General features: G+C 44.2%; 1 protein-coding gene across 1 annotated transcript; it reads right to left on the minus strand.

The window, feature by feature from the left end:
- Positions 1-3,707: 3,707 nt before the first annotated feature.
- Positions 3,708-4,968, minus strand: LOC102391149 (olfactory receptor 4D9-like). Its single transcript, XM_025265827.3, has one exon. It carries the CDS (start codon positions 4,966-4,968, stop codon positions 4,033-4,035), a length of 936 nt encoding a protein of 311 aa, XP_025121612.2. The 3' UTR covers positions 3,708-4,032.
- Between the last annotated feature and the right edge of the window lie 9,669 nt (positions 4,969-14,637).

The following is a 14,637-nucleotide window of genomic DNA, read 5'->3' on the forward strand; positions in this document are numbered from 1 at the left end:
GTCAAGCAACATGTTCTTATCACACTGAAGGAGGAGAAACACATTTTCGTGAAAAATATTTATTTATTTTTTTAAAGCACAAACTTATTTAAAAGAACTTGGCTACACAGAAAGCTGGGGATCTTAGTTCCCTGGCCAGGGACCGAACCTGCACCCCTGACAGTGAAAGCTCAGAATCTTAACTGCTGAACTGCCAGGGAATTCCTTGGGAAAACAGATTTTAATGTATACTATGTCTCCAAAATACCATAGTCTTTTAGGAACCCACTAATTGATTAATTGGGCTTCTCTTGTGGCTCAGATGGTGAAGAATCTGCTTGCAATGCGGGAGACCTGGGCCCAATCCCTGGGTAGGAAAGATCCCCGGGAGAAGGGAATGGCTATCCACTCCAGTGTTCTTGCCTGGAGAATCCCATGGACAGGAACCTGGTGGGCTACAGCCCATAGGATCGCAAAGAGTTGGAAAGGACTGAGAGGCTAATACTTTCACTTTCTTTAAGATCAGTTGTTTCTTAAAAGTAAATGTGTGGGTGTTTGTGTGTGTATGAATTTGTGTGTGTGTGTATTTGGAATCCTCAATTCACTGTTTGCCTCTAGAAAGTAAATATTAAATGCTGAGAAAAGTTATGAGAAAGGGAATTTTTTCTTTTTGTATAAAAATTGATTTACAAGGAACCAAATAGCTATTGGTGATAAAGGAACATACTGATTATGGGAGACTATGATTCTGTATTCTTTGGTTTGAGAGGAAGTTTGAATTGTTCTTGACTTTCTGTTGTTGTTGTTCTTGATGTTTTTTCATGTGGGTTGCTGCTGCTGCTGCTAAGTCGCTTCAGTCGTGTCCAACTCTGTGTGACCCCATAGACGGCAGCCCACCAGGCTCCCCTGTCCCTGGGATTCTCCAGGCAAGAACACTGGAGTGGGTTGCCATTTCCTTCTCCAATGCGTGAAAGTGAAAAGTGAAAGTCATGTCTGACTCTGAGTGACCCCATGGACTGCAGCCTACCAGGCTCCTCCATCCATGGGATTTTCCAGGCAAGAGTACTGGAGTGGGGTGCCATCACCTTCTCCATTCATGTGGGTAGCTAGGTACAAAGTTCAAAGCTATAGTCAGAAATCTGGTGAATGATTTTCATTATAGTCAGAAAGTAACAGTCACCCCAAAGAAGCAAATGTAGATTTTTTTTTAATGTAGAGTTTTAAAAGTCCAGGATCAGATATGAGTGTATGTGAATTTTGTCAATAGCTTCTGTCTTGTGTTGCCCCATCACCTGGCTGAAGTATTTCACTTGTCTGTACCTGGTCTCTCAGGTTACCTCTGACACCTGGGCTTGGACGTATCTCCCTCATGTGCACCCCACTGCAGTTGTCCTGTCCTGTATCTCTTCCCCCGTGAGATGACACCTGGAGCCATTGATTGGGCCGGTAGACAACCTGAAGTTAATTGCTAGTGAGACACTACTGAGAACGGGCCTGCAGATGCCTTTTCTGCACCGTAACCACCAGAAGATGGCCATGGCCTTCCAGAAATGTATCTAACTTTTGCATGATGGTGAAACAGGAGGGAACTGGTTCCAAATCGGGAAAGGAGTACGTCAAGGCTGTATATTGTCACCCTGATTATTTAACTTGTATGCAGACTACATCATGCGAAATGCTGGGCTGGATGAAGCACAAGCTGGAATCAAGATTGCCAGGAGAAACAGCAATAACCTCAGATATGCAGATGACACCACCCTTATGGCAGAAAGCAAAGAAGAACTAAAGAGCCTCTTGATGAAAGTGAAAGAGGAGAGTGAAAAAGTTGGCTTAACACTCAACATTCAGAAAACTAGATCATGGCATCTGGTCCCATCACTTCATGGCAAATAGGTGGGGAAACAGTGGCTGACTTTATTTTTTTGGGCTCCCAAATCACTGGAGATTGTGACTGCAGCCATGAAATTAAAAGACATTTGCTCCTTGGAAGAAAAACTATGACCAACCTAGACAGCATATTAAAAAGTAGAGCCATTACTTTGTGGACAAAGGTCCATCTAGTCAATGCATGCATGCTAAGTCGCTTCAGTCGTGTCCAACTCTGTGTGCCCCATAGACAGCAGCCCACCAGGCTCCTCTGTCCCTGGGATTCTCCAGGCAAGAATACTGGAGTGGGTTGCCATTTCCTTCTCCACCGTCTAGTCAAAGCTATGGTTTTTCCTGTAGTCATGTATGGATTGTAATAGACTAGCATCTAAATGACATACCCACAGGCACCATGACAATTCTCCTAGAGGAGGAAATGGCAACCCACTCCAGTATTCTTGCCGGGATAATCCCAAGGACAGGGGAGCCTGGTGGGCCACAGTCTGACTGGTTGCAAACAGTCAGACACAACTGAGCACCATGTATCGCATCATTGGTCTTTGATGGTTGGCCTCGGAATTGTCACGGTGACTGTGGGTATGTCGTTTAGATGCCAGTGTATTACAACGAGTGCATAATGAGGCTCAAGGTCCACTGGAAGTCAAATCTTCTGCCATCTTGGACCTAGTCGGTTCTAGCCAGTTCGTCATATCCTCAAGGCCTTGTCATTCATTTAAAGGCTGTGGCCTGCCTGCTTCCCTCCTCCAGGGGATCTTCCCGACCCAGGGGTCGAGCCTGCATCTCCTGTAGCTTCTTCCTTGGCAGGCGGATTCTTTACCATTGTGCCACCTGGGAAGCTCAACACTACAAGAGAGGATAAATAGACGAGCTTGTTTCAGATGCCATCAAATCCTGCCTGAGGCAACAGGAGTAGTCAGACATGCATTTAGCTGAGGTCAGATATCTCAGATCTAGCCTTGTCTCAGCTATTTATCAATGACAAAAACTTTGATAAAATATGAACCATCTCAGCTTCTGTAAGGAAGACCCAGAGGTTTCCTTAGAAAAACAGAACTGATATCCTCAAAATGGGCAATGGAAATTTTCCACAAAGGGAAGAGTGGCTGGATTTTATAGGATGGACTCTGGTCCCTAAAGATCATTTTACTAATTGTTGCTTGGGCTGCAGAAGGTACAGCCACAACTCAAGAACTGAGAGGTAATTTTCTTTCAGATTTCATTTCCTCACCTGTAACATGAGGTGTTTGAGTGATATAAACTTTGGAGTTCCTTTAAGATTACAGCATCAAGTCCCATTGCTTCATGGCAAATAGAAGGGGAAAACGTGGAAGTAGTGGCAGATTTTATTTATTTGGGCTCCAAAATCACTGCAGACAGTGACTGCAGCCATGATATTAAAAAATGCTTGCTTCTTGGAAAGAAAGCTATGACAAACCTAAACAGCATATTAAAAAGCAGAGATATCACTTTGCTGACAAAGGTGCATATGGTCAAAGCTATGGTTTTCCCAGTGGTCATGTAAGGATGTGAGAGTTGGACCATAAAGAAGGCTGAGCACCAAAGAATTGATGCTTTTGAACTGTGGTGTTGGAGAAGACTCTTGAGAGTCCCTTGGACTGCAAGGAGATCCAAACAGTCAATCCTAAAGGAGATCAACCCTGAATATTCATTGGAAGGACTGATGCTGAAACTGAAGCTCCAATACTTTGGCCACCTAATGTGAAGAGCCGACTCATTGGAAAAGACCCTGATGCTGGGAAAGATTGAAGGCAAAAGGAGAAGGGGGTGACAGAGGATGAGATGGTCTGATAACATCACTGATTCAATGGACATAAATTTGAGTAAACACTGGGAGATAGTGAAGCACAGGGAAGCCTGGTGTGCTATATAGTCATGGGGTCACAAAGAGTTGGACACAACTTAGCAACTGAACAACAACAACATCATGAGCTAATGGCTTTTGGATCTGAGACTTAAGTTGCAGACAATCTCGCCATGACAAATCCCTACTGAAATAATTATTTCAGACCATCTTCATTAGAAGATTCTGCCATAGGGTCAAGATGGCCTCATCTGGCCTCATGATGGTCTATTGATAAGGGTCTTCTACTGTGTGTGAGAAAATACTTTTCAGTTCTGACTCTTCCATTCTAGACTGCATGGTATCTATTCCTTTTCAGCAGGTCCAAGTCTTTTCTTCAGTCTCCTCATGGCTGCCTTCATCTCCTGGTTCCTCAGGGTGTAGATCAGGGGGTTCAGGACAGGAATGATGACAGTGAAGGTGATGGAGACAGCCCTGTCCATGGGGAGGGCGGAGAAGGGCCGGGCGTAGACGTAGATGCAGGGCACGAAGTGCAGGGTGACCACTGTGATGTGGGCGGTGCAGGTGGAGATGGCTTTCCCCCTGCCCTCCCCGGCCTGAGACCTTATTAGTAATAATATGACCATGTACGATACAAGGAGGAAGACGAACCACAGGGTAGAGATCAAGCCATTGTTGGAAATCATCAGGAGCTCAAGGACAGCAGTGTCCGTGCAGGCGAGTGTGAGGACCTGGGGGACGTCGCAGTAGAAAGTGTCCAGGACGTTGGGTCCGCAGAAGGGGAGGGGGAGCAACAGGGAGATCTGCACGATGGAGTGGACGAAGCCCCCCGCCCAGGAGGCCACTATCAACCCAATGCACCGCCCCCGACTCATGACGGTCACGTAGTGCAGGGGCTTGGAGATGGCCACGTAGCGGTCAAAGGCCATGACCGAGAGAGAGAAGATGTCTGCGCCCCCGAGGAGGTGGAAGAAAAACATCTGTGTGAGGCAGCCACGGAAGGAAATGGTCTTTCTCTCCGAAAGAAGGTCCACCAGGACCTTGGGGGCAGTGATGGAGGAGAAGCAGATGTCCAAGACGGAGAGGTTGCGGAGCAGGAAGTACATGGGGGTCTGGAGGCGAGACTCGCAGCTCACAGTGACCATGATGAGGAGGTTGCCCAACACGGTAGCTGTGTACACCAATGATAACAAAAGAAATAAGACCCGGCTCAGTTCTCGGGACTGGGTCAGTCCTTGAAAAATAAATTCTTCCACTCTGGTATGATTTCCCTGCTCCATTGGGTCATGTTTTTTCTTCTTTCTCAACTTCCTGGAGAGAAGACAGAAAATGGAATACAGAAAAGATATCATTAAAAACCAAAGGAGTGTGAATTGTATGACTGGATTGCCTTGGGTGTTATTTTTGCAGTTATTTTCCTTTTGGGGAAAGACACCAACTCCTGTAGATGGTGTTTTTTGAGTTATCTCAGAGCAAAACAAAGAGTGGGTTTTCAAAGGAGTATTTAATTAAAACCTTTACATACCATTCATGGGGTTCTTGAGGCAAAAATCCTGGAGTGGTTTGCCATTCCAGGGGTCTTCCAGTCATGGCACATAGAAGGGGGAAAGTGGAAGCAGTGACAAATTTTATTTTCTTGGCTCCAAAATCACTGCAGACAGGGACTGCAGCCATGAGATTAGAAGACGCTTGCTCCTTGGAAGGAAAGCTATGACAAACCTAGACAGCATATTAAAAAGCAGAGACATCACTTTGCCGACAAAGGTCTGTATAGTCAAAGCTATGGTTTTTCAAATAGTCATGTACAGATGTGAGAGTTGGACCGTTAAGAAAGCTGAGCAGGAGGAACTGATGCTTTCAAACTGTGGTGTTGGAGAAGACTCTTGAGAATCGCTTGAACTGCAAGGCAATCAAACCAAAGGAAATCAACACTGAATATTCACTGGAAGGACTGATGCTGAAGCTGAAGCTCAATAGTTTGGCCACCTGATTCGAAGAACCAACTCATTGGAAAAGACCCTGATGCCGAGAAAGATTGAAGGCGGGAGAAGAGGGCATCAGAGGATGAAATAGTTTGTTAGCATCACCGACTCAATGGACATGAATCTGAGTGAACTCCAGGAGACAGTGAAGGACAGGGGAGCCTGGCGTGCTGCAGTCCATGGGGTTGTGAAGAGTAGGATATGACTTAATGAGTGAACACCAACAAATTAATTAAAACACCTTAATTAGTACGTTATTCTTATTAAAATTTTTATGTCTCATCATTTTATTCTTGAAAAACCGCTGAATGCTCTGAGAAGTGAAGAGACTAGCTTTGTTTTTGTTTTCAATGAACACTCATGCATCCAGTTGTTAGGAAGTGGGAAACACGCGGAGGGGAACGGTATAATGCACAGTCTGTGGCTCTAACAGAAGCTCGTAGTTTCTCCTTCATTGTCTTCCACTGGAGACAATCTACTTTGCATAGTCTTGCTGGATCTTCATGATACCAGTGATCAGCACTAAATTAAGGCCAGAAAGACAGTTTCTGTTTTACTTTCTCCTTAGGACAAACAGCTTTGCAGCAGCTGAGACAATTTAATTGGGTGCATCTCTCTTTCTTTCTTTTTTTATTCTTCCCTTCCTTCCTTCTCCTCTTTCTTCTTCTTTTCCTTCTCAATCTCCCTTCTCTTTGGCGTCTTGCTTTCCTCTGATTTCTGTGGCCCAAGATCAGGACTTCGCAACTACAGTCTCTGCTCTTCATAATGCTGTTGCCAAAGACCTCACCATCCTGGCCCCTGGACCAGTGCTCTTCCTTCCTCAGCCTCCCTCCCTTTTGTCACCTACATTTGTGCGTCACTTCGGTATTTGTAGAGGCTTTAGTTTTGCACAAAGAGCAAAATGTTAGTATCACACACTGCTGTATTTAAAATGGGTGACCAACAAGGACCCAGTGTACGGCGCAGGGAACTCTGCTCAGTGTGCTGTGGTAGCCTGGATGGGAGGGGCTTTGGGGGAGAATGGATTTTGCTCCGTGTATATGCATGGTTGAGTCCCTTTGCTGTTCACCCGAAACTATCACAGCATTTTTAATGAGCTGTACCCCAATACAAAATAAAAAGTTCAAAAGAAAAAAAAGATGTTAGTATCAGCAGACCGGAATTTGTGTGTGTGTGTGCAAATTTACTCTACTGAATGCAGCTGATCTACAGTGCATGTACATTTCTGCCGGGCAGCAAAGTGACTCAGTTACACACATATTCAGTCATTTGCATTATGGTTTATCACAGACTATTGAATATAGTTCTGTGTGCTATAGGGACCTGGTTGCTCATCCATTCTGCGTATAATAGGTTTGCATCCGCTAGTCCCAAACTCCTGATTCATTGCTCCCCACCCGCATCCTTGGCAAGCACAAGTCTGTTCTGTATGCAGCAGACTTGAGTTTGAACGTAGATGCTGCCACTTAATTGGCAGGTAACTATTCATCATCCGTAAAGCTGTTTGTTTTCCAGGACTGTGGACCTTGAGGAGACTTGCTTAATACAGTCAACCTGAGGCGACACAGACCGCAGCTCCCCCACGTATAATGCACTTAACATTTTGCAGGGTCAGTCTTTTATACATTTTTTTTTTTGAAAACGCTGACAAAAATGCACTTTTATACTTCTGTTATAAAATATGGTTCTTTGAAATAATTGCAACTATTATCTAACCTAGCATCTCAAAAGCAGATATGTTCTGTACAATGGGATATTATTCAGTGATCACAGGAAATGAGGTACCAAACCAGCAAAAGATGGGGATGAAATGTTATTCATAGTACTAAATAAAAGAAGCTGATCTGAAAAGGTGTTTACTGTATGATCCCACTATATGACAGTCTGGAGATGACAATATAATAAATCATAATTGAAAGATTGTAACACAATTATAATAAAATATTAATGGCTGCTGGGGGCTGGGTGTGGAGGCTGGGAGGGATAAATAGATGAGACACAGGGAATTTGGGGGGCATCCCTTGTGGCTCAGAGGGTAAAGAATCTGCCGGCCAATGCAGGAGACCCGAGTCAGTCCCTGGGTCAGGAAGATCCCCTGGAGAAGAGAATGCCAACCCACTCCAGTCTTCTTGCCTGGAGAATTCCATGGTCAGAGGAGCCTGGCAGGGTACAGTCCTTGGGGTCGCAAAGAGTCAGACATGACTGAGCGACTCACACACACACACACACACACACACACACACACACACACAGGATTTTTAGGGCACTGAAGCTAATCTGTATGCCGCTCAGATTGCGGGTACATGGCACCGTGTAAACCCATAGCATGTACAACACCGAGTGGCGTTTAAGATCAGGGTCTCAAGCTTTCAGTGGGTCGTGATCGGACTTTTCACACGTATGGAACACCTTCATCTTGCACAAGCAACATAACATTCTTGCTTTCCAGTATGTGGAAGGATTTGGGTCACATACTTGAATCAGTTACTGCCAGGGGAAATTCTACACTGAAGCCACATTTGCACTCATGATTCAGGTTAGCTTAAAATATTATAAGTTGTTATTCTAAAAAGCTTTAAGAACACTCTAATTTTCATGCTATCATTGTTAGTGATACTTAAAGAATTTTCAGCAAATGCTTAAAAATCATTTAAATCATGCTTTTAGGAAATACTGCAGTTCTTCAATACTAGGTCATTGAAGGGTAGATCTACTTTTTAAAAAACATTACTAAAATCATGCAAGTACTATACTCATCTATGACATATGTTTTATTATTCTGTTATTATTGGCAGGAAAATGGAAATACTCAGCACTAAGTGAGTTAATGCATAAAAGTGAATATCCATTATCTTTTATGGATAAAACCCATAATCTGTTTTTATGATTAAGCTGTTAGGACTATTTGAACTATTGTTTTTTATTGGAAAGTATAAGAATGTGATAAGTGTCTATTTTACTCCCTTTTTAAAAGTAATGCTAAAGTATCAGTATTGTAAACACATCTAGAATATGGAAAACTGTGACTGCAACCAGCTTTGCTTTCCTCATACTAAACGATCGTGTAGGGCATGGAAAGGAAACTTAAAATTTCCTTTTTTCTTTTCTTTTTTTTTTTTTTTTTTAAATTTCCTTTTTCTTAACAAAAAGAGTGGGCCCTCATGCAAACCATGGACTTCAGTTAAGAATAATGTATCCATCCTGGTCTGTCAGTTTTTACCCAATGGAGCCCACTGTAGACAGTGGGAGTAATAGGGGCAACTGAGCTGGTAGTGGGGAACGGTAGTTGATGGGAGCTCTCTGTACATTTTGTCCAATTTTTCTGTAAATTTAAAATTGTTCTAAGAAATAAAATCTATTCTTCTGAACCTCCCCGCCCCAACACAGATACCAAAGGATAAAACAATTTAGAACATTTCTACTTTGCAAAGGAACACAATTTTTAAAACGCTTATCGCCAAGTTTCATTTGCTGATCCTAATTTGTTGGTGTTCTCCTGTTTCCAACCCTGTTTTAAAGAGAGTATTTAGAATGAATTCTAGTTTCGGTGTTAACAGGCATCAGTCTATTGTGATTTTACCAACAAAAAAACTATCCTTTGCACCTTTTTTCTTTTTTTAAAATCAGCTTTGTTGAGGTGTAACTTACTTGCAATGAACTACTACACACATTTAAAGGTTTGATGAGCTTTGATATATATATACACCCATGAAACCATCACCAAATTAGGATAAGGAACATCTCCCTCACCCCAAAGTTCGCTTGTGCCCCCGAGAACCGCAGAATTTTGGCACCTAAGGACTCTGTCCAAACCTGCAAAAGAGATGACCAGACCACCGCATGGCCTCTGGAGACACAGGACAGTGTCCTTAGCATGACCCCAGGCCCTTATTTACAATGCCTGCCTGGGAAAGCACAAAGCTGCCAGGAGAATTTACTGTTTGTTCCAGCCAACATCAGAGGTGGTCCCCGATCTCCCTTGCTTAGAGCATTTACGGACCAGTCCTGGCAACTGTCGGAGAAGGCAACGGCAACACACTCCAGTACTCTTGCCTGGAAAGTCCCATGGACGGAGGAGCCTGGTAGGCTGTAGTCCATGGGGTCACGAAGAGTCTGACACTTACTGAGCGACTTCCCTTTCACTTTTCACTTTCATGCATCGGAGAAGGAACTGGCAACCCACTCCAGTGTTCTTGCCTGGAGAATCCCAGGGACGGCGGAGCCTGGTGGGCTGCCATCTGTGTGGTCGCATGGAGTCGGACACGACTGAAGTGACTTAGCAGCAGCAGCAGCCTGGCAACTGTGATGTGTATCTCTTGCAACTTACAAGCGTCTCTTTCAAGGACCAAGAGCCATTTCTTTGAATGTGATCATCATGAAGGAAGGAGCCTCTGTCTCCCAGTCTTTGCAGGGGGTGTCTTACATAAATGCCGCTGGCAGACAAGCGGCCTGACCGCACTGACCCTGACCAACTCTGCCATTTTCTGCTTTTTCGACTCTGCCGAGCCCTAGCTTGTCCCCCTGCTCTGCGCCTCCTTGGATCACTCTGGGCAAATAGGCGCGGAGCTCAGTTCTTTCACTGCTGTTCTCACGACGTCAGGCTGTGTTCACCTCTGACTCTTCTTTTTACTTCTTTCTGTGTCCTTCCCACTTTGAAGCCATCCTTTTGTTCCGCTGTTGCTGTTGCTCAGTCGCTCAGTTGTGTCTGACTCTTTGTGACCCCATGGACTGCAGCACGCCAGGCCTCCCTGTCCTTCACGATCTCCCAGAGTTTACTCAAACTTATGTCCATGGAGTCAGTGATGCCATCCAACCATCTCATCCCCTGTCGTCCCCTTCTCCTCCAGCCTTCAACCTTTCCCAGCATCAGGGTTTTCCCCAGTGAGTTGGCTCTTCACATCAGGTGGCCAAAGTATTGGAGCTTCAGCTTCAGTCAACGACTCAGATCTTTGGATCCCACTGTACTTTATGTCTTTGGATCCCACTGTACTTTATGTCTCATTTTCTCATCAGAACAGAACTTCACGTTGCGAACTTTCCTCCTATTCTCTTTCCTTTGAAGGCCAAGCCGAGCAAAGCTAATTTTCCTGGCTTACTCCCAGTGACCTACAAATCCATCAATAACTCCCCAAAGATTTCATCCCCTTCAAATGCTTTCTGTTTTTAAAAGGGCCACTTATTTTTTTTTCCAGAGTAAATATTTTAAAAGATTTTTGAAATAAAGTGATCAGAACATAGGCAGCTTTTTAGTTTTTTAGATAATGCACAGAGGATTTATTTTTTTAAAATTTAAACTACAGTGGGAAGTATTGTGACTCAGAAAGAAGATACCAGCTTGGGAGATTTGAACTCTGAGGACTTCACGAAGCAACAGTGGAAGTTTTAAAGGCGTCTAAACTCTAGGATGTGTAGTCTCTTCATGCGTGAAACGGGGGCACACGCTGCCTTGAGTCCCTTTGTAAGCAGGCAAGGTCTGTCCGGCATTACACAATATTAAATGGATCCATCGGTCCAGGTAATTTCCAGACCTTTGCAGCTCTTTTAAAAAAATTCTTTTCATTTTTTTAAAAATTAGAAATATTTTTGACTGCAGCATGCGACACGTGGGAGCTTAGTTCCTGACCAGGGACGAGCCTGTGCCCCTTGCGTGGAAGTGTAGTCTTAACCAGTGGACTTCCAGGTAAGTCCTCTGGAACTTTTTAAAAATAAATATATATTAAATTATTTTTTGTTTAAGTATAGTTGACTTATCGTGTTAGTTTCAAGTGTACAGCAAAGTGATTTGGTTTTATATATACATATATGTAAATATCTATATTCTTTAAAAATATTTGTTTCCATTATAGCATTATAGTTGATTACAAGATATCGAATACAGTTTCCTGTGCTATATAGTAAATTCTTGTTTATCTATTTTAATATATGACAGTGTGCATTTGTTAATCCCAGTTTATTCTCACCCCCTACCCCAGCTCTAGACCTTTGGAGCTTTAATTCTCAATTGTTTTAAATAGTGTTGCCCTCAATTATCTTGTGATGAGTCTAAGATTGTATTCTGTCTATTGCTTACCAGCATTTGAATCTCAGTTAATCTATAAATCTCAAGTGTGTCTTGGAAGTTAACTGATGGCTGATTGGTGGCAAGAAATGCCAGGGGCAGTTTGTCCTAGTGGTGAGAAGAATGGGCTTTGAAACCCAAAGGCATGAGATTCTGTGCAGAAGGGAGTGGTGCAAGGATCACTGATCCAACTGAAAAATGCTGAAAATGCTGCTCCTCCCTCCACAGGATATTTGCACAGCTACGAGAGTAAACGCAGAAGGGGGAAGATAGATGAGAGTCCCTGTGTCTGTGTGTCTGTCTGCAACAGGAGAGAAGGAAAGAAAGCATAATCAAATACAGACCCTGGAACACTCTTGACTGGATTTTACCGCTGCTGGAGCAGCTAATGACTTTTTCACACCTCCTCTAACTTTATTCCTGGAAAAAACATTCTGTCTAATCTTCTCATAATCATTCTTCCTTGTATTGTCAGGATTCTTCGGCAGAACATTCAGAAGCTTGTGACTGAGCTGCATCTGGCTGTTTTAAGAAATAAAAAAGGGGGAGATGCCAGGAGCCGGCATATTGCATATTGAGTGCATATTGCATATTGCATATTGAGTGCAGCACTTTCCACAGCATCATCTTTCAGGATCTGGAATAGCTCAACTGGAATTCTATCACTGCCAGGAGCCAGCGTGAGGAGCTCCACCCATGACAAAGGTCATGAGGAAGGAGGCTCGGCATACGCAAAGGCGGGATCAAGCCTTAGGAGTCCCCCTGGAAATTCTCGAGCATCTACCCCCCAAAACCAGAGTCTGCCTACTTTCTGCTTTCACCTACACCTCTGACTTTACGGGGGGCTGTCCCCCACTACCTCTCTCTGAAAAAAGAGTTAACTTACAGCTCCAGTTAATAAAGTTCCTGGGTGTGACAGTGTTTCAACCTATGAACTCCTTTGGAAGTCCTCTAGCCTGCCTGAATAGGTTTTTCCGGCCACATGTGATTGCTCAGAGCCTCCCAACTGTGAGAGGCATGAGATATTCTAAACTGTCTAAATACAGATTCCTTTGAGCAGTTAAAAGATTGATTAGAAATTGTATTGTTGAAGGGTTTTTCACTTGTTGGGCCAATGTTTGCTGCTAAGTCTCCATATCCCTTACCTGCTGTGTCCCTGGCAGTGTATTGATTAATATAATTGGTGTAAGTAGTAGCTTTAATGTTTGTAACCTGGGACCCTTGAGTTAATTCTTTTTCTTGTTATAGCCCACCACACCTTTGCTCTGTAGGAATGCAACTTTATCTAATGCTTTTGGAGGGTGGCTCCTGACCAATCACCTTTAGAGAAAAATAAGCTTTCTGAAGAAAGGGTCTTAAAATGTTAACAGGCCTCTGGGCCAGAAGATGATGCAAATCACCTAAGCTTTTGCATATGATAAGTTTGCAGGAAGAAAGCCTGGCTTGCTGCATGACTCTACCCCTTCCCCCATTATCCTCTATGCATAACTTAAGGTATAAAAACTACTTTGGAAAATAAAGTGCGGGCCTTGTTCACCAAAACTTGGTCTCCCCATGTCGTTCTTTCTCTCACTTTCTGGCTGAATTATTCAGCCTCTTTTCTCCACTGAATTTCCTCACTGAGCTATCCTTATTCTATTACTCTTTATATCCTTAATTAAAGTTTAATTAAGCAGTTGTTTCCTGATCCTCGCCGACGCAGTCCCCGCTTCGAATTCCCTGGATCCACCGGGGCTGGACCCCGGCAGAACATTACTGTTTATGTTTGCTTTATTTTTTGCTTTTGGCAAGAACGAGTTCAAGACCCCAAGAATTTCTTTACAAGTAGGTCCAGGGACCAGTCGAGAGGGTAGCATTGACATACACACCACTATGCGTAAAACAGACAGCTAGCGGAGCTGCTGTGCAGCGCGAGGGCTCAGCGCGGCGCTCTGTGCTGACCTGGAGCCTGGGGTGGGAGGGGATGTGTGCCTACACACGGCTGGTTCACTTTACCGTACTGTGGAGACTATCCCAACATTGTAATTATATTTCAATTAAAAAAACAAACGTGCTGCTCACAAAAGAAACCCTCATAAAAGCAAAGTGATAACTTCTAAAGGGAATATTTTAATCTAAATAATGAAGTTTAAAAAGAATAATAATAATAATAAAGGGCCAGAGAAACCCATTCTGATAAAACAGGCTAGGGAATTCCCCGGCCGTCCTGTGATCAGGACTCCGTGCTTGCACTGCTGGGGCCTGGGTCCGAACCCTGGTCAGGAACCTAAAGATCCTGTGAGCTGAACGGCTCAGCCAAAATGCAAAACAACAGTAGCAACCAAACAGCAACATCCCCCAACCAAAACAGGCTTAAGGAACGTCATGGAGCCCCCAACTTGAGGGACTCCTCACCCCCTCAACTGTCCACCAAGCGTGTGCCCCCTGGGGCCCTCTTGACAAGCTGACTTCTCTCTGCTCCTCAAGGACCCTTCCGAATACTGAAGGGCTAATTGCGCTGCGTCTCTGAAGTTTTGAGCTTTAACGTCCAGCATCCTCTACCTTTCAGGAGCATTATTAACATTCAAAGTATTTCTGAAATCCACAAGAAGATTTTCCAAGCTGGTACTGCATGCGCACACAGGCACAGACGTACAGTCAGACACACAGGCCCGCACCCCAAAGCCCCTAAATAGAGCCACTTAGAGCTCCTGACCTCTAACTCCTACCTGAGAAGTAGTGCTGGCCGTCCGGGGGCATACGCTGATCTTAGGAGTCATGGATGCTCATGAGCAGTCCCCTTTAAGGCGGGCGTGCAGCTGGGGGTTGGCCGCACAGTATCTTCTCTCCTGCTGCCCAAGGCACAGGGCGGGCTCCAAGAATCGCCTCCGCGTGGTCCTGCCACCCAGCCGCAGGTGCGGCTGCCCCGA

This window comes from Bubalus bubalis, chromosome 16 (assembly GCF_019923935.1).
Source record: "Bubalus bubalis isolate 160015118507 breed Murrah chromosome 16, NDDB_SH_1, whole genome shotgun sequence".
In the NCBI taxonomy this organism is placed as follows: domain Eukaryota; kingdom Metazoa; phylum Chordata; class Mammalia; order Artiodactyla; family Bovidae; genus Bubalus; species Bubalus bubalis.